At 45.0% G+C, this 21,050-nt stretch overlaps 1 protein-coding gene across 2 annotated transcripts in view; it reads right to left on the bottom strand.

Moving 5' to 3' along the window:
• Positions 1–20,775, bottom strand: part of PDZD7 (PDZ domain containing 7) — a 92,746-nt gene extending 71,971 nt beyond the window's left edge. For both annotated transcript variants that reach the window (XM_073685293.1, XM_073685294.1), the window contains exons 1-3: positions 20,673–20,775; positions 14,565–14,973; positions 10,192–10,332 (exon numbers count right to left, since the gene is read on the bottom strand). In XM_073685293.1, the coding sequence (XP_073541394.1) occupies positions 10,192–10,332; positions 14,565–14,757 (334 nt within the window). In that variant the 5' untranslated portion in view covers positions 14,758–14,973; positions 20,673–20,775. The remainder of the gene's footprint in view (positions 1–10,191; positions 10,333–14,564; positions 14,974–20,672) is intronic.
• Between the last annotated feature and the right edge of the window lie 275 nt (positions 20,776–21,050).

The raw sequence follows: 21,050 nt of genomic DNA, 5'->3' as shown, positions 1-21,050 counted from the left end.
CAGACTGTCCAGGAGTTGGCGGATGCTTTAGTCCAGGTCTGGGAGGAGATGCCACAGGAGACCATCTGCAACCTCATCAGGAGCATGCCCAGGCTTTGTAGGGAGGTCATACAGGCACGTGGAGGCCACACACAATACTGAGCCTCATTTTGACTTGTTTTAAGGACATTACATCAAAGTTGGATCAGCCTGTAGTGTGTTTTTCCACTTTAATTTTGGGGGTGACTACAAATCCAGGCCTCCATTGGTTAATAAATTTGATTTCCATTGATGATTTTTGTGTGATTTTGTTGTCAGCACATTCAACTTTGTACAGAACAAAGTATTCAATGAGAATATTTCATTCATTCAGATCTAGGATGTGTTATTTGAGTGTTCCCTTTATTTTTTTGAGCAGTGTATATACAGTTGAAACCACAAGTTTACATACACTATATGAAAATACACATATGCATGTTTTTCTCAATATTTGACATGAAATCAGAATAAACCTTTCCAGTTTTAGGTCAATTAGGATTACCATCATTTTTAATATATCAGAATAACGAGAGAGAGAGCATGTTTTAAGGCATTGTTATTACTTACTGTAAAGTCAAAAGTTTCCATACACTAAGATTACTATGCCTTTAAACAATTCTGGACTGCCCATATGATGATGTCATGTGTTTGGAAGCGTCTGATTTTTGGCAACACCTGAGTTAATAGAGACACACCTGTGGACGTGTTTTAATGCACACCTAGAACACACTGCTTCTTTGTGAAGCATCATGGGAAAGTCTAAAGAAATCAGCCAAGATATCAGGAAGAGAATTGTGGACTTGCACAAGTCTGGCTCATCCTTGGGTACAATTTCAAGATACCTGAAGGTGCCTCGTTCATCTGTACAAACAATTATACGCAAGTACAAACAAGATGGAAATGTCCAGTCATCATACCGCTCAGGAAGGAGACGGGTTCTGTGTCCCAGAGATGAACAACACACACCTCAACATTGAAACTGCAACACCAAAGGAACAACAATAATAAAAGTCGTAAAATCATGGAAATCACAGGATCATTAGACATGTTAATAATTTCTAAATGATGAAAAACTGGAAAGAAATTTTTCTAAATATCTCAATGTATTCAGTACTTAATATGAGTGCCATGCATAGAAATCCCAGCACTTAGACGTCTTGGCTGCTATCAAAGAGATTATTAATTGTTGTCTGAGGAATGCTCAGCCACTCTGAATGCATGGGTGACTTCATGAAGAGGCCTTCATGGGGCAATGTCACACTGGTACTACTCCAGGGATTATAATGTACTGTAGCTGAACCCGTCTAATCTGCATTCCAGGTACACTAACAGCTCAACATTACATTGATTTGGTTGTAGAGCCAGTAGAATTGCCATTTTGTCAAAGAGTCCCAGGAACCTTTTTTTCAACACAACAACGCAAAATCGGATGTTCCTATTCCATTGCTATTGTGAGCAACCTGTGTGGCCTAAGTGTGTTACCATGGCCTGCAGATTCTCCAGACTTGTCTCCCATCGAGCACTTCTTGGATGTTATTGGTTGGAAATTGCAAAGGGAGCTGCCAGTAGTGGATCTTAATGATTTGCTCAAGTGCACTCAGTGTAGCAGGGCATTTTTGACAACCGTTAACATTTTCATTGATAGCTGCCAAGGCGTGTAAGTGCGGGTATTTCTGAATGTGGCGCTCATATTCGATAATGAATACATCGAGATGTTTTGAAAATGTTGTTTCCATTTTGTCATAATTTGCATATCATTAATGACGCGCCCCCTGGGACATATTCCTTTTTGAGGGGAATACCCGGCACCGGATCAGATGGGGGGTTGTAGTCTCCGAGCGGCTGTGACCCGGCCCGTGCCCAGGGCGTCAAGCTCGGTGTGATGTGGCAGTCCTACAGATGTTATTAAGAGTTCTTTTGTGTCGACTACGCCACCCGTTGTGATGCGGTCACTGTGGCCGCCGCTGCAGCAGGTTCCGCTGAGGCTGATGGTGGATGCGCAGCTTGGTGGGATAACCCCCAACGGGAGGGGTATAGCCTCAGAGGGGACAGGTGCAGAGGATGGGGGTTGTGGTGGTGTAGTGCAGACGGCAGTGAAGACAGAGTCGGGTTGTGCAGTTAAGGGTGTTTACTTACTGCAGATGTTGTACTGGTCACTCCAGCTGCGAGTGACCACCCGAGCCGTGCTGCGTCCACCAGGTCCTGGATCCAGCCAACCCCCAAACAAGTCCGGAGCGTGGCCCTGAGCTCTCTTTCTGTCCCGTTCTCTGGCCGTCCCCACCAGTGATCCACCTAGGTCCAGCTCCCTCGGGCCTTCTGTTGGGACACCCTTGGCCCTGGGTTCCCTGACCCTTCATGTGGTGTGCCTTCGGGGTGGATGTGATGGGTGACCGTGGCAAACGCTGCCCACGGTCTCCGGTCTCTGGCTGGGGAATGTTTTTACCCCCACCAGCTTGGGTTCCGGTACCCTGATGCCGACTCTTCACCCGGTGCTTTTAGTTGGGATCTCAGAGTCCTTCTCTTCTGTGCTCTGGGTCTCTCTCTTTTCTCCTCTCTCACTCTGGGTCTTTGTCTTTCTTCTCTCCTCTGCTCCTGACTTGTTCTCTGCAGCAGACTGACTCTCTGCATCTGACTTGTTCTCTGCATCTGACTTGTTCTCTGCATCTCACCCTGATCTTAGTTGGTGCCCACCTTATATACACCCTCTATGTGTGAGCTCAGGTGACCAGCACCCAATGAGCTCCTATCTTTACCCAGGCTGCTCCCCCTATCTGCCCCTACACTACTTGGGATGTACCACCCCCCTCCCACTCCAGCCAGGAACAGACTCGGTCGTACCTGCACATTTCTAAGTGGGAGTACCGTCGGTCTGCTCCTCGGAAATGGGATGTGTGTAGTGCATGCAGCCTACCGAGCTCAGTTCCACACTCCTTCCTTACCCGGGAGTGGAATATCACACCTCTGGGTTGAGGTGCAATACCCCTGTAGCAGCCGAATCCTCAGGGTGCTACATTCCCCCCTGGTAAATCACAGCACGTCCTCGGGCTGTAAGACATAAATAACACCAAAACATACATTTTTTTTTTTTTTTTCATAAACATAATAAAACATATAAAACATTATATATATAAAACTTTTCATATAAACATTCTCGTCGTCTCTTGTTTCAGGTTCCTCCTCCGGACACTGTGCAACGTGTGTCCGGGAAAAGTGCGACAGTCTCTTAGAAAAACTGGTTTTCCTATAAAACCGGTAGGGGGCGCTTTAGGAAGCGCAACTATATACAGGGGAAGTTGGCCGCTCTCAGTCCTCGGCCAGGTAGAGGGAAGGGAATGGCTGCTCACAGTCCTCAGCCTGTGGGATGAAGGGGTTAACGGGTAAATAGTTCACTCAGCTGGTCCCAACGGGGACTATATATATGTAGCAACAGTTTCTTTATACCCCGATCGGGTAACTATTTACATCACCGCTCTGCCGCACTCAACGGCGTCTTCCTCCTGCTCTTTGCTTATAGCTGGTTGTTACTTCAGACCCGTCCGGGTCCTCTTGCTCCTCCTCCCCGCACTGCAACTCCTCCTCCGTCAGGCGGTGTACGTGGAGGGCGTAAGGTCCTTTGGCACACTTGTGCCGGGTGAAGGTGATCTCGTCTCCGATGTAGAGGTCACGACCTCTGTGCCCCTCCGGCAGATGGGACTCCACGTCTCTGCGCGTGACAAAGACGTCGCCGGGGGTGTTGTTGTCTCTAATGAAGCCCCACCCATGCTGCTGGTTGAACTTTATTACAGTCCCGGTGGTACGGGGACTGTGCGCTGCACGGGGGTCCCTCCTGGTCCGGCTCTTTTGCTCGGCGCTCCTTATTTGGGCCTGTTGTTCCCGGACCCGCCTCTCTCTCCGCTCCCTCGCAAACTCCTCGAGCTGTTGGCGGCAGCACTCAGCACGCTCCGCTGCAGCTGCCCTGGTTTCCTGAGTGAACCCCATTAGATCTTCTCCGGTGGGGTCCCACTCAAACTGCGCTTCCGCTAGCGGGGGCGAGATCCTTATTACGGGCTTCGGAGCCGGAATCAGGGGTGCACACATGGCCCCAACCCTCCTCTGGTGCTCCAGTTCGTAATACTTCTGGGGCCAGATGAAAGGCTGCCCGTCCGGCCACGTGTGCTGGGCAAACAAGTCCTCTCCCAGACGCGGCACCCTTGGTTTTACGGGTGCGGGCGCGGTGGTGGTGGCGCCCGGGTTTCCCAGGCCTTGCGGCCAGGCCTGGGGCACCTGGAAGGTGAAGGGCACCGTTAATACGGCGGCGCCCTGGGCTACCTGGCCTTGCGACCAGGCCGGAGGCTCCGCGGAGGTAGGGGGCGCTGTTGGTGATGCGGCGCCCGGGAATTCTAGGCCCTGCGACCAGGCTGGTGGTACTTCCTGCTTGGTCACGCCCGGGGTCGAGGCGTGTGACGTCACAGGGGTCGCGGCGGCGGCTTCCGGTTGGGGCCTAGTCTGCGTCGGTGACATGGCGTTTTCGGGCACAGCAGGGGGACTTTCGGGCTCTGCGACGGGGAGCTGGGGCAGGTAAGCGGTGTCACGGCTTGGGGTATAGGCGTCCCCTTTACCTGCCTCCATGCGTTCGGCTCCCTCCTCGGCGCCGTCTCCGGCCTTGGGTCCTCCCGCGCCATCCTCAGAGGCGGACTCCTTCCTCATCTCGGCTGGCGTGCTCCGGGTCTTAGTTTGCTGGGCCATCTCCCGGCTCCATTCCGCCAATATCTCGCGCTGTACCCGGGCCATCCTCCGTGCGAGGCCCTCCAGGGCAGTCTGTGCACACTCCCGGTCTCGGGGGAGCTGTGCAAGGACCTCCACTAGGCCTAGTGGGGTCGTGGTGTCCAGCAGGCTCCTGACCAACGGGTCGGTGCTGCTCTGCTCTTCTTCCAGCAGGCTCCTGGCCAGCGGGCCGGTGCTGCTCTGCTCTCTGGACATCTCCGGGTGAGCTTCTCTGCTACTCCTTGTTAGTCTTCTTGCCTCCGGGTGCGCTCGCTCCAGACTGCTCCAGGCGGCACCCATCTTCGTTCTTTTCTTTCGTCTCCTCCCACTTCGAGGGCGGTCCCGGGGCAACTCGGTGACTGTCAGCTCCAGGGGTAGTTCTTTCACGCTGACAGACACCTCCAGCATCACAGTCTCTGTTGGTGGGGGCGGTTTCCACTTTTGGCGCCATTTTCTGTCCTGGCCCACGATGGGAGGCGGCCTCTTGCCCTCCTTTGGCACGCCCATAATGGCGTCCGCTGTTCTTCCAAGGCGGGAAATCTGCGGATTTGGCGGGAAGCGTCGCCCAGTGGCGGGAAACTCTGCAGATGGCGGGAACAAGCTGGAAATGGCGGACAATCGGCGGGAAACGACCTGTGATGGGGTCCGATGGCGTGGACCCTCCGGAACCGGCGGGAGACTTCTTTCTGAGGTAAACTTGCACTTTTCTTCAGGCACGCAGTACCCAGTTGTTGTGGGCACGTAATCCTGCCGACTACGCCAAAGTTGACGCGCCCCCTGGGACATATTCCTTTTTGAGGGGAATACCCGGCACCGGATCAGATGGGGGGTTGTAGTCTCCGAGCGGCTGTGACCCGGCCCGTGCCCAGGGCGTCAAGCTCGGTGTGATGTGGCAGTCCTACAGATGTTATTAAGAGTTCTTTTGTGTCGACTACGCCACCCGTTGTGATGCGGTCACTGTGGCCGCCGCTGCAGCAGGTTCCGCTGAGGCTGATGGTGGATGCGCAGCTTGGTGGGATAACCCCCAACGGGAGGGGTATAGCCTCAGAGGGGACAGGTGCAGAGGATGGGGGTTGTGGTGGTGTAGTGCAGACGGCAGTGAAGACAGAGTCGGGTTGTGCAGTTAAGGGTGTTTACTTACTGCAGATGTTGTACTGGTCACTCCAGCTGCGAGTGACCACCCGAGCCGTGCTGCGTCCACCAGGTCCTGGATCCAGCCAACCCCCAAACAAGTCTGGAGCGTGGCCCTGAGCTCTCTTTCTGTCCCGTTCTCTGGCCGTCCCCACCAGTGATCCACCTAGGTCCAGCTCCCTCGGGCCTTCTGTTGGGACACCCTTGGCCCTGGGTTCCCTGACCCTTCATGTGGTGTGCCTTCGGGGTGGATGTGATGGGTGACCGTGGCAAACGCTGCCCACGGTCTCCGGTCTCTGGCTGGGGAATGTTTTTACCCCCACCAGCTTGGGTTCCGGTACCCTGATGCCAACTCTTCACCCGGTGCTTTTAGTTGGGATCTCAGAGTCCTTCTCTTCTGTGCTCTGGGTCTCTCTCTTTTCTCCTCTCTCACTCTGGGTCTTTGTCTTTCTTCTCTCCTCTGCTCCTGACTTGTTCTCTGCAGCAGACTGACTCTCTGCATCTGACTTGTTCTCTGCATCTGACTTGTTCTCTGCATCTCACCCTGATCTTAGTTGGTGCCCACCTTATATACACCCTCTATGTGTGAGCTCAGGTGACCAGCACCCAATGAGCTCCTATCTTTACCCAGGCTGCTCCCCCTATCTGCCCCTACACTACTTGGGATGTACCACCCCCCTCCCACTCCAGCCAGGAACAGACTCGGTCGTACCTGCACATTTCTAAGTGGGAGTACCGTCGGTCTGCTCCTCGGAAATGGGATGTGTGTAGTGCATGCAGCCTACCGAGCTCAGTTCCACACTCCTTCCTTACCCGGGAGTGGAATATCACACCTCTGGGTTGAGGTGCAATACCCCTGTAGCAGCCGAATCCTCAGGGTGCTACATTAACATGTCTATTTATCCTGTGATTTCCAGAATTCCATGATTTCCCTTCTTGGTGTTGCAATTTTACTGTTATATATACATAAACATGATTTTATATATATATACATATATATATATACAGGGTGGTCCAAAAGTAGATGGACAGAAAGTGTAATAAGGTTATGAAGGGGAAGATTTATCAAACAAAATCCAGTAATTTCAGATAACATTATGTGGAGTGATGAAGCTTCTTTCAAATTATCCGGCCATATTAACAGACATAATTGTATTTACTGGTATAATGAGAACATGCTTTTAACATTAGAGCAACAACTAAATGAGTCTGGTGTCAATGTTTGGGGTGGTATTTCAAGTTTTGGTGTTTTAGGACGAATATTTTTTGATGGAACAATCACAGGAGATAAGTATCTCGAAATTCTAATGAATCAAGTTGTTCCCCAGAACTTGTGACTCAGCAGCGATCTCGCTTAGTGTGACGGGGGCTTTACAGCAACAGCCTAATTCAAATGACCTTTATTTCCAACAAGGTGGGGCCCCTCCACATTATTCAAGAGTAGTCCACGAGTATCTTGATGAAACATTTCCTAATAAATGGATTGGCCGAAGAGGCCTACTTGATTGGCCGCCACGTTCACCAGACTTGACCCCAATGGATTTTTTCTTTTGGGGAGTACTCAAGGACAAAGTTTATTGTCGAAAATCAAAAAGTGTCAGTGATTTGAAAAATTACAAAAGAGATGCATTTCAAGAAATTAATACCCAAAGAGACTTGTGCAAAAAAAGTTTGTCGAAGCGTAAGAGGCGACTTCAAAGCTGTGCAAATTGTAATGGAAAACAGTTTGAGCACCTGCGCTGATAAAATTGAAGGGCTTTTGTATTATTGTTCAGAATAAAATTTAATTGTCAATGTTAAGCTTGTGTTCGTAAATATAATTTTATATATAAATCAAAATAAATGTTACTATTTTCCGTCCACCTACTTTTGGACCACCCGGCGACCGCGACCAATCAGCAAACCGTGTTCGTGAGGACCGGAGAGCGTGTTTAAATTTGGCGCCAAAATCGCTGATTGGTCGCGGCCGGCGACCGCGACCAATCAGCGAATCGTATTAGTGAGGACCGGGGAGCGGCGCTGCCTGTGCGGGTACTTCAGCTGCGAGCAGCCGAGAGATGACCGGCTGCTCGCAGCAGAAGTATCCCGACCGGCGGCACCGCTCCCCGGTCCTCCCTTCAAACTTGCCGTCGGGAGATCAGCGGGCAGCTGATCTCCCGATGGTAGCTGCATGGAGGTCAGCGGCGCCGCCGGTCGGGGTCCTTCTGCTGCGAGCAGCCGGGAGATGACCAGATAGCGCCGGTCATCTCCCGGCTGCATCGCCGCTGACCTTCGTGCGGCAGATGAGCCGCTAACGGCCGCCATCTTTTTCTGAAATCCAGCGTCGCTGATTGGCCGCGGCCGGACCAATCAGCGACGCTGGATTTCCTGGACAGACACAGACGGGATAAGACGATTATATATATTAGATATCTATATATATATATAGATATATATACAGTACAGAGCAAAAGTTTGGACACACCTTCTCATTTAAAGATTTTTCTGTATTTTCATGACTATGAAAATTGTACATTCACACTGAAGGCATCAAAACTATGAATTAACACATGTGGAATTATATACTTAACAAAAAAGTGTGAAACAACTGAAAATATGTCTTATATTCTAGGTTCTTCAAAGTAGCCACCTTTTGCTTGGATGACTGCTTTGCACACTCTTGGCATTCTCTTGATGAGCTTCAAGAGGTAGTCACCGGAAATGGTCTTCCAACAATCTTGAAGGAGTTTACAGAGATGCTTAGCACTTGATGGCCCTTTTACCTTCACTCTGCGGTCCAGCTCACCCCAAACCATCTTGATTTGGTTCAGGTCTGGTGACTGTGGAGGCCAGGTCATCTGGCGTAGCACCCCATCACTCTCCCTCTTGGTCAAATAGCCCTTACACAGCCTGGAGGTGTGTTTGGGGTCATTGTCCTGTTGAAAAATAAATGATGGTCCAACTAAGCGCAAACCGGATGGAATAGCATGCCGCTGCAAGATGCTGTGGTAGCCATGCTGGTTCAGTATGCCTTCAATTTTGAATAAATCCCCAACAGTGTCATCAGCAAAGCACCCCCACACCATCACACCTCCTCCTCCATGCTTCACGGTGGGAACCAGGCATGTAGAGTCCATCCGTTCACCTTTTCTGCGGTGGTTGGAACCAAAGATCTCAAATTTGGACTCCTTCAGACCAAAGCACAGATTTCCACTGGTCTAATGTCCATTCCTTGTGTTCTTTAGCCCAAACAAGTCTCTTCTGCTTGTTGCCTGTCCTTAGCAGTGGTTTCCTAGCAGCTATTTTACCATGAAGGCCTGCTGCACAAAGTCTCCTCTTAACAGTTGTTGAAGAGATGTGTCTGCTGCTAGAACTCTGTGTGGCATTGACCTGGTCTCTAATCTGAGCTGCTGTTAACCTGCGATTTCTGAGGCTGGTGACTTGGATAAACTTATCCTCAGAAGCAGAGGTGACTCTTGGTCTTCCTTTCCTGGGGCGGTCCTCATGTGAGCCAGTTTCTTTGTAGTGCTTGATGGTTTTTGCAACTGCACTTGGGGACACTTTCAAAGTTTCCCAATTTTTCGGACTGACTGACCTTCATTTCTTAAAGTAATGATGGCCACTCGTTTTTCTTTACTTAGCTGCTTTTTTCTTGCCATAATACAAATTCTAACAGTCTATTCAGTAGGACTATCAGCTGTGTATCCACCTGACTTCTGCACAACACAACTGATGGTCCCAACCCTATTTATAAGGCAAGAAATCCTACTTATTAAACCTGACAGGGCACACCTGTGAAGTGAAAACCATTTCCGGTGACAACCTCTTGATTCTCATCAAGAGAATGCCAAGAGTGTGCAAAGCAGTCATCAAAGCAAAAGGTGGCTACTTTGAAGAACCTAGAATATAAGACATATTTTCAGTTGTTTCACACTTTTTTGTTAAGTATATAATTCCACATGTGTTAATTCATAGTTTTGATGCCTTCTGTGTGAATGTACAATTTTCATAGTCATGAAAATACAGAAAAATCTTTAAATGAGAAGGTGTGTCCAAACTTTTGGTCTGTACTATATATATATATATATATATATATATATATATATATATATATATATATAGTACAGACCAAAAGTTTGGACACACCTTCTCATTTAAAGATTATATATATATAAAAATATATACACACATATATATATATATATATATATATATATATATATATATATATATATATGTCAAATCTGGTAGTAGTCTCTTTAAAACCTATAACACTATTAGACACGTACGATGTGCACATGGGGTATACATGTATCTTACCAGCACTGCTTCCTTCTTCCACTTTACTGACAAATATCCCCAGCCCGTGCTCTGAACCACCTCGGACGCTGAAGCCCAATCTTCCATCCGGAGTTTTATCCACTGTGATAGCGAGGATTGCATCACTTTCATCACTGTTGGCTGCAAAGAGATTGATAGTGTTATTTTGATTACTTGTTTAAGTTAAGATTTTTGCATAATGTTACACAGCCGAGAAAAGCATAGAAGAAAAACAAAAAGAAAACGAAAAGGAGTATATAAGCAAACAAGCTTCCATTATCGCAATCTACACAAAGTCTAAAACTGACAATACAAAGATACAGCTGTCAGGCTTCACTATTAACTTGCTCATCTCAGCTGAGTGCTTGCTTTTCTAAATTGGGAGAGAATGAGCTAATTCGAGGTCCCTCTTACACAGGCTTGTCACCTGCAGGAAAAAAGGATCAGGACTGTTGTAATCCAATTTTCTTCCAATGATTCTTCTTTCCCCTAAGATCTTTTGCCAAAATCAGTGGGTCTATTGACTTTCATTTAATAGGTATGCTAGCTTAAAGGGTTAGATTCATCAACTTCAGTAGCTAAAATTGCAAAGTGCTTGTAAAAACAAATTTCTTTGCAATTTACTTGTTATTAAAAATCCTCTCCATTCCTTCGTTCAAGAATTTTTAATTTTATTGATTGCAGCTTGTTGTCTAGATTACCAGCCACCACACTAAAGCAGTGGTAGCTTAACATGTACAGTGCTTACAAGCTATTAACATTAGATCTTGTAAGCGTTGCTCTCAAGCTGGCTGGATCGCACTGTTAGTTCCCGATCCAGCCAGCTTCAGAGCAACGCTTACAAGATCTAATGTACAGTTATATGAAAAAGTTTGGGCACCCCTATTAATCTTAAGCTAAATGTTTTATAAAAATTGGTGTTTTTGCAACAGCTATTTCAGTTTGATATATGTAATAACTGTTGGACACAGTAATGTTTCTGCCTTGAAATGAGGTTTATTGTACTAACAGAAAATGTGCAATTTGCATTCAAACAAAATTTGGCAGGTGCATAAGTATGGGCACCCTTATCATTTTCTGGTTTTAAATACTCCTACCTACTTTTTACTGACTTACTAAAGCACTTTTTTTGGTTTCGTAACCTCATTGAGCTTTGAACTTCATAGCCAGGTGTATGCAATCATGAGAAAAGCTACTTAAAGTGGCCACTTGCAAGTTGTTCTCCTGTTTGAATCTCCTCTGAAGAGTGGCATCATGGGCTCCTCAAAACAACTGTCAAATGATCTGAAAACAAAGATTATTCAACATAGTTGTTCAGGGGAAGAATACAAAAAGCTGTCTCAGAGATTTAACCTGTCAGTTTCCACTGTGAGGAACATAGTAAGGAAATGGAAGAACACAGGGACAGTTCTTGCTAAGGCCAGAAGTGGCAGGCCAAGAAAAACATCAGAAAGGCAGAGAAGAAGAATGGTGAGATCAGTCAAGGACAATCCTCAGACCACCTCCAGAGAGCTGCAGCATCAACTTGCTGCAGATGGTGTCACTGTGCATCGGTCAACTATACAACGCACTTTGTACAAGGAGAAGCTGTATGGGAGAGTGATGCGAAAGAAGCCGTTTCTGCAAGCACGCCACAAACAGAGTCGGCTGAGGTATGCAAAAGCACATTTGGAGAAGCCAATTTCTTTTTGGAAGAAGGTCCTGTGGACTGATGAAACCAAGATTGAGTTGTTTGGTCATACAAAAAGGCATTATGCATGGCGGCAAAAAAACACAGCATTCCAAGAAAAACACTTGCTACCCACAGTAAAATTTGGTGGAGGTTCCATCATGCTTTGGGGCTGTGTGGCCAATGCTGGCACCGGGAATCTTGTTAAAGTTGAGGGACGCATGGATTCCACTCAGTATCAGCAGATTCTTGACAATAATGTTCAAGAATCAGTGATAAAGTTGAAGTTACGCAGGGGATGGATCTTTCAGCAAGACAATGATCCAAAACACCGCTCCAAATCTACTCAGGCATTCATGCAGAGGAACAATTACAATGTTCTGGAATGGCCATCCCAGTCCCCCGACCTGAATATCATTGAACATCTGTGGGATCATTTGAAGAGGGCTGTCCATGCTCGGCGACAATCAAACTTAACTGAACAGTAATTGTTTTGTAAAGAGGAATGGTCAAAAATACCTTCATCCAGGATCCAGGAACTCATTAAAAGCTACAGGAAGCGACTAGAGGCTGTTATTTTTGCAAAAGGAGGATCTACTGAATATTAATGTCACTTTTCTGGTGAGGTGCCCATACTTATGCACCTGTCAAATTTTGTTTGAATGCAGATTGCACATTTTCTGTTAGTACAATAAACCTAATTTCAAGGCAGAAACATTACTGTGTCCAACAGTTATTACATATATCAAACTGAAATAGCTGTTGCAAAAACACCAATTTTTATAAAACATTAAGCTTAAGATTAATAGGGGTGCCCAAACTTTTTCATATCACTGTAAAAAGCTTGTAAGCACTGTTTTGGCTAGTCACACAACAATACTACTTGTCTGTCCTGTGAGAACCCAACAAGAGCACATTGCCCCAGGAAAAAGCAAGCCAGTAGGCTAAGGTGTGGTGCCCTTCTATTCAGAAGAGACAACCCCTTCAAAGGGAACCTGTCATTAAATTCATGCTGTCCAAACTAAGAGCAACATGAATCAGAGCATGATTCTATCTATCCAAGCATATCCTTCTCTTACCTGGCCTGACCAGTTTTGAAATACCAAAATTAGCCTTAAATACATACTGCCGCTCTAGCACTGCCTCTCCATTGCTCCCCCAGTCTTTGCAGATATGGCTGAAGCATTGATGTCACTTCTACAGCACATGACGGCTGTAGCCAATCACTAGGCTCAGCGGTCATGCCAAGATAGACAGTACAGGACTGTTGATTAGCAGGATGAGGTTTTGACTGCACTGCAAGAGAATATAAGGTCTTAGCTTGTCAAAAACCTAGGTGTATCAAGACTTGGAGACAAATGCTCCGTAGTATACAGGGAAGAGCAGAGAAGGTCCGAGGTCTAGATCACAAGAAAGCCTGGTCAAGGCACCGAGGTCCGAGAAGGTCTGAGGTCTAGATCACAAGAAAGTCTGGTCAAGGCACCGAGGTCCGAGAAGGTCTGAGGTCTAGATCACAAGAAAGCCTGGTCAAGGCACCGAGGTCCGAGAAGGTCTGAGGTCTAGATCACAAGAAAGCCTGGTCAAGGCACCGAGGTCCGAGAAGGTCTGAGGTCTAGATCACAAGAAAGCCTGGTCAAGGCACCGAGGTCCGAGAAGGTCTGAGGTCTAGATTACAAGAAAGCCTGGTCAAGGCACCGAGGTCCGAGAAGGTCTGCTGTCTAGATCACAAGAAAGCCTGGTCAAGCCACCGAGGTCCGAGAAGGTCCAAGGTCTAGATCACAAGTAAGCCTGGTCATCACTCAAGAAAACTGACCCTCTATTCATTCTATAGGACTGCCATAGATAGCCAAGCTCTGTACTTTGATATCTCTGGCAGTCCCACAGACAATGAATGGACTGGTGACAAGATTCCACAAAGACATTTCAAACACCCAGTCTTAGGACCAGTAAAACCACACTGATCAGCAAAATATCAACAGATAACTTATAAATATAAGGGATAACTTTAAATGTTGGTAATAGCCCCTTGATCCCTGTAGAGGAAGATGTCGTCATGCCAAAAATTTACTGGAAAAGGCACTAAGAAGCCTAGTACACAAGATGATTGTCAATGGGAAGAGCATGTATGATTATCCTTCTTCCATATGAACCATATGAACCAAGTGCCTTGAAGTGGTTTCGTCTCACCCATTAGCTTCACCAGACTTATAGTACTTCTGCATGGAGAAATGTAGCATTACATGGCTGAAATTCAAATACAAACATATGACATTGGGTCCATCAGATGTCCCCCTCTGTGATGTCTTTATGCCATAAGAAAGCAAACGTCTAATTGGTGATATTGGTTTTTTTTTAAACCAACTGTCTCACATTTGTTAGGGTATCTCATGAAGACAGACCCTTTCGCTAATAACAGCTGTCATGGAGGTGTGACTTCTGACCCTCCCACCCACAGAAATCATCCGCAATTCCAAAGGGAAATTTTCTCCACTATGACATCTCCCCTGCAGCAAGCTACATGGGGTATTATAACGTGTTGTTTCCAATAAGTGAGTCTATAAATCAGATATATCTTGTATACCTCTCCATAGCTAACATCGTCACTAACTTTAGGTAACATCTATGTTCCAAAATTATATTCTTGAAATAGGCACATGATGGATAGGACACTAACTGGCATAGATGAAAAGAACCAATGACTTACCTTCTAAGGGAGAATTTATCAAAATCACCCTTCCCATGGGAGAGGTGGCTCGCAGGCCTTTAGGGTGACCATTTCCTGGTCTGTTCAACTTTCGAAATAAATGCCGAGCCTTAATTGAGGAGTCTCTCCTGGAGGTACTGGGGAAGTCATCATTGGTCATCTCACTGTCATCCATTTCAATAGCGTGTGCCATGGCGGCGGAAAGTGAGGGCAAGTCATAGGGATCCTAGAGTCTGAAAGATGCTGTGGGTGAAGAAATTCCTGTGTTTTTGCAAATAAGAAATTCCCTCATGTCATCTCCCACCAGAAGAGATATATGCTGAACATAGTGAGAAGAAGCATGTCTTCAGGCCATGAATGGAAGTTCTGTATTTGCCATTGTAAATACCATTCCAGAAATGACCATGACCTAAAGCGGAGAACAGAAAACATTTTTGTTAATTTCGGTGCATTTTACATTTTATTATTGCAGCTCTGTTATGTCTCTTGGTCCACCACGTGTGAGTGCAGCATAAGATACAGGGGGAGATGCTGAGCCCAGGGATATATTAGTTCAATTTGATTCATTATTTTAATGTAACAAGTCCTGCTTCCCCTGCTCATACACAGAGACAGCCATTGGGGTAACCTGAAGCTTGGGGGCTCCTGTGCAAAGTCTCCAACAGTGCCCCAAATTATCACAAGTTTTTGACCACTTCTTGCTCCATTTCTTATAGATCCATTATGGAGTGGGTACGGGCGTTTGAGGTGAGCTCAGATGATGAGCTCAACCCACACTCTCCACAAGCAGTACTTTACGTGAGATAGTGATTTGTCCTATGTACTGCACTACTTTAGTATAAAAAAGTATACTAAAGTATTGCAATATATAGTACAAGCGATTGAATGATCACGTTCCTTCAAGACGAAAATGGGGACTAAAAATAAAGTTAAAAAAAGTCCATATTTTTTTTTATAAAATTGGGAATATCCACCTTTTTACTATTTTAAAATATAGACCTGAACAAATAATCACATTTCTTGAAAATTAGCCCTTATATACAGTACAGACCAAAAGTTTGGACACACCTTCTCATTTAAAGATTTTTCTGTATTTTCATGACTTTGAAAATTGTACATTCACACTGAAGGCATCAAAACTATGAATTATGTGGAATTATATACTTAACAAAAAAGTGTGAAACAACTGAAAATATGTCTTATATTCTAGGTTCTTCAAAGTAGCCACCTTTTGCTTTGATGACTGCTTTGCACACTCTTGGCATTCTCTTGATGAGCTTCAAGAGGTAGTCACCGGAAATGGTTTTCACTTTGCATGTGTGCCCTGTCAGATTTAATAAGTGGGATTTCTTGCCTTATAAATGGGGTTGGGACCATCAGTTGTGTTGTGCAGAAGTCTGGTGGATACACAGCTGATAGTCCTACTGAATAGACTGTTAGCTGCTTTTTTCTTGCCATAATACAAATTCCAAGTAAAGAAAAACGAATGGCCATCATTACTTTAAGAAATGAAGGTCAGTCAGTGCGAAAAATTGGGAAAACTTTGAAAGTGTCCCCAAGTGCAGTTGCAAAAACCATCAAGCGCTACAAAGAAACTGGCTCACATGAGGACCGCCCCAGGAAAGGAAGACCAAGAGTCACCTCTGCTTCTGAGGATAAGTTTATCCGAGTCACCAACCTCAGAAATCGCAGGTTAACAGCAGCTCAGATTAGAGACCAGGTCAATGCCACACAGAGTTCTAGCAGCAGACACATCTCTACAACAACTGTTAAGAGGAGACTTTGTGCAGCAGGCCTTCATGGTAAAATAGCTGCTAGGAAACCACTGCTAAGGACAGGCAACAAGCAGAAGAGACTTGTTTGGGCTAAAGAACACAAGGAATGGACATTAGACCAGTGGAAATCTGTGCTTTGGTCTGATGAGTCCAAATTTGAGATCTTTGGTTCCAACCACCGTGTCTTTGTGCGACGCAAAAAAGGTGAACGGATGGACTCTACATGCCTGGTTCCCACCGTGAAGCATGGAGGAGGAGGTGTGATGGTGTGGGGGTGCTTTGCTGGTGACACTGTTGGGGATTTATTCAAAATTGAAGGCATACTGAACCAGCATGGCTACCACAGTATCTTGCAGCGGTTTGCTATTCTATCCGGTTTGCGTTTAGTTGGACCATCATTTATTTTTCAACAGGACAATGACCCCAAACACACCTCCAGGCTGTGTAAGGGCTATTTGACCAAGAAGGAGAGTGATGGGGTGCTGCGCCAGATGACCTGGCCTCCACAGTCACCAGACCTGAACCCAATTGAGATGGTTTGAGGTGAGCTGGACCGCAGAGTGAAGGCAAAAGGGCCAACAAGTGCTAAGCATCTCTGGGAACTCCTTCAAGATGGTTGGAAGACCATTTCCGGTGACTACCTCTTGAAGCTCATCAAGAGAATGCCAAGAGTGTGCAAAGAAGTCATCAAAGCAAAAGGTGGCTACTTTGAAGAACCTAGAATATAAGACATATTTTCAGTTGTTTCACACTTTTTTGTTAAGTATATAATTCCACATGTGTTAATTCATAGTTTTGATGCCTTCAGTGTGAATGTACAATTTTCATAGTCATGAAAATACAGAAAAATCTTTAAATGAGAAGGTGTGTCCAAACATTTGGTCTGTACTGTAACTATGACAAAAAATTAAAAAAAAGTTCTGACTTTTGGAAGAAAAGAAAGAAAAAAAATGAAAAAGTGCAAAAATGAAAACTGGCTGCTTTCTTAAAGGGTTAATAGTAGGGATGAGCGGACAAATGGAAGTTCAAGTTCTGGTGCCCTACCCAAACTTTATACCAAAATTTGGTTCTGGTACCAGAACTTTACCTGAACTTCAACCAGACCCCGAACCCCATTGAAAACAATGAGGACCCGAACTTTTGAGCTGGAAAATATATTTATATTTTTTTTCTCTCTCTAATGAACTTCCACCGGGACTTCGACCATTGCAAGTGTGGTCGGTGTTTAGCACCAGATACTAACTGTCCAGGACGAACCCCGAACTTTTAAGTCCGGATGCGCTCATCTCTAGTTAATAGCATATGTGCCATAGGGACCTTTTTGGGCCCCCATAGGCGCCAGGACCCGGGTGCGACTGTTACCCCTGCACAGGCTATAGTTCAAATATCACTTTCTCCAAGATCCCGCAGGGATGTGGTGAGTTAAGTCGTCACTAGGGATCTGCCTACGGGGACACTTTTTGGATGATGAACTGGGCACCCTGAGGTCCTCCGACTGGGGAACTACCTGGCAGGTACTTAGCATGGAGACTCTTGCTGCCTCGTACTTATAGGGTGAAGTGAAAACTAAAGCAAAACTGCCTTTTTATCTAGTAACATTTAATTTGCAAATGATCTAATCAGTGTAGGCACAGGAAGTATTGGATGCGAGGTGCAGTAGAGTGCAGCTCTGAAAGTAACCCCCGGTCACCTGTACATGCGGCACTTCTGGAAGATATACCTAGCTACATGAATAATTAACAGGAGATTCTGGCTTCTGTGCTGCGAGAGTAAGGAGAGCTGAGGATTAGATGCCTATTTGTTTCCAAAATGTGCATCATCGTGACTCATCTGTACCGTAACGTCATATAAACATATGCGAACAAATAAGGGTAATATAAAAGATACAAATAGAAGAAGGAAAGAAACAACTCCATCCATAAAATAATCACAAAATAGATTAATGATATAATTATTCTAGTAGAATAAAACAATTCAGATAGCATTTTATTGCAATGCGCATGACACACGTGCCTACATAGAACTGAATATGTTGCAGTAACAGCTTTGTGCGCTGCGAAAACCCCAGCTCTGCAGGACGACAGCCCTGGATCATATGACAGGTTGCTGTTACACTTCATAGCACTGTATAACAAATACAAAGGATGGAAGCTATTTAACCTATTCCTCTCCATTTCGTCGATATGAAAATACTCCACTGATATTTTCAAAGTAAGCTGTTCATAGTGAGAAGAAGAGTTTTTCAAGTTGTTCAAAACCAAATAATTTTTCAAGAGCAAACCCCTTCAGGAAACTGAAAATTTTTCTAAATGTATTTTTCTAAATGCACGATGCCTACAGTGAAACATGGTGGTGGCAGTGTCCTTATTTGGGGCTGCATGATCGCTGCTGGTGTCGGGGAGCTACATTTCATTGCTGGGATCATGAATTCACAGATGCATTGCCCTATATTAACTGAGAAGATGATACATCACTCCTTGGCCTTGGTAGACATGCACTTTCCCAACATGATAATGATCCAAAACACACGTGTTACATTTCTGAAGAAGGGTGAAAGTGGTTAAGGCTATGTGCCCACGTTGCATTTATGAAGCAGAAAATTTCTGCTGCATAAATGCAAGTCCTCTCCCGGAAAAACGCATGCGGAATTCCGCACGCGTTTATCGCGCTTTTTTCGCGCGTTTATCACGCGTTTTCCACATGCGGAATTGCCTTGCGTTTTTTATGCATTGAACAAAGGCAATTCTGCTTGCGGAAACGCAAAATTAAATGACATGCTGCGGATTTTTGAACGCAGCATAAACGCTGCGGAAAAATCCGCAGCATGTGCATAGAACTTGCGGAATCCCATTGGGGACCATGGGGTGCGGGTTACCAAGCGTTTTTCAAGCGTTTACGCTGCGGAAATTCCGCATCAAAAACGCTTGAAAAATGCTACGTGGGCACACAGCCTCAGTGTCTCTTGATCGGAACCCAATCGAACACCTATGGGGAGACAACTTGAGCTTCACTCTCCATTCAGCGTCCAGGCTCTAAAAGAGGTCATTCTTGAAAAATGGAAAAAGACAGTTGTTGGAATATGTCGACAACTTGTTCCTTCCATGAATAGATAGCACTCATATCTACAATAGTGAATGGAGCCATACACATGTTTTTTTGTGGACTGAGTGGTCTGTGCAAAATTGCAGCAACATGTCTGATTTTGATCAGAATTTTGGATCAAAATCTGCAATGCTAGTCTATGAGTCCATGAAAAAAATCGGACAGCTCTCAGATGCCATCCAAAAGCAGTCCAATTTTCATTGACTAAAACTGAAGGTTCTGTAATGAAAGTTATATTATTAACCTTACTTTCATGTTATGCTCAAAAATGTTCTAAAAAGCTCAGTCTTGTTCAGTGGGATATTGATTGAAATCTTACTTTTCAAAGGGGGTGTACTCATTTATGCTGAGCACTGTGCATATATTCATCTTTTATCAATCTTTTTTTTTGTATTGGTATCTCAATAAATAAGAATTCACAATTATCCAAGCACGGAATATCAAATCTGAGCTGTGAGTGTCCGTAGCTGTTTTACTATGTGTCGTTACTTGATCTTAATACCTGTATTTCACCTTGATAATAGGAAAAATTGTAGTTGGATAATAGGAGGCACAATACTTCATTCTAGATCTATTCACACACATTGCCTTGGGCTACACCATCTGTCTTTGTATCAAAACAGCATGAATTACCCCATTGAAATAATATACCTTTTCCATTGTCTTGAACTATGCATGCATTCAGTCTGCATTTGGACTTTATTTCTTGAAAAACTAAACTTTTAGATGATTTCTTGCATTTTTAGATTCATATATAGTATATCCTTGTATGAACTCCTGGAGTCATCTTCCAGATCAGGAGCGAGAACTTTCTTTGCAGGAAAGAATAAGCAACAAAGCACTAAGATCTGACAGCACTTCTTGACCTTTCTGGGCTTGTTTATGATGCTGAATGTTATTTTTTTACTTTGTACAAGTGCAATAAATAGAATAAAATGTACATTAATCACATGCAAAATTCACATAAATAAAATAATGTTTAGCAATAACTAAAGTGAACATGCTCAGTGTAGTAATGTCTGTTGCAAGTACATTACAAAACTTTCACTATTGCATGTTAAGACATTTACAAAGAGGCTCAAGGACAACATTATCCTTTAGGGATCTGGGGACAGGCTTGTAGCACCAGCAAAAGGCATGCAGCTTGTGAAGCTCAAAGAACTATTTCTCAGCCAAATTACAAATAATCCTCGAAGAGGACAAAGTTATCACATGCAGAGCATTTACTTACTTTATATTTGTTGCTGCAGATGGATAATCTGATGCTGTGCTGCTTCCTCTGAATGTTGTGTTACATCACCAGCCTACACAGTATAAGTGTAACAAGACAGCTCAGCTCCAGCGCCCTCTAGTGGCTCTACTCAACCAATAGGAGGAGCTTTTTACCAACAGGGTAACATGTAGTCACATTGTATACACTAGTTGTATATAGACAATGCACTTTATTGCAGACAAGTTTGCAATGAAAAAATCAATTAGTAGCGTTGAAGGTGAATCCCTCAAGGTTTATTAGAGTCTGGATATCATTTTAGAATTGGTTACAAATATCCCATCAATGTGCACTTCTTTAAAATACAAAGTTATATATTGTGTAGAAATAAGCATGCTC

The sequence above is a fragment of the Phyllobates terribilis genome, unplaced genomic scaffold, assembly GCF_046119375.1.
Source record: "Phyllobates terribilis strain yellow unplaced genomic scaffold, ASM4611937v1 Scaffold_5__5_contigs__length_657084704, whole genome shotgun sequence".
Classification (NCBI taxonomy): Eukaryota; Metazoa; Chordata; class Amphibia; order Anura; family Dendrobatidae; genus Phyllobates; species Phyllobates terribilis.
This window is presented reverse-complemented; position numbering and strand designations above follow the sequence as displayed.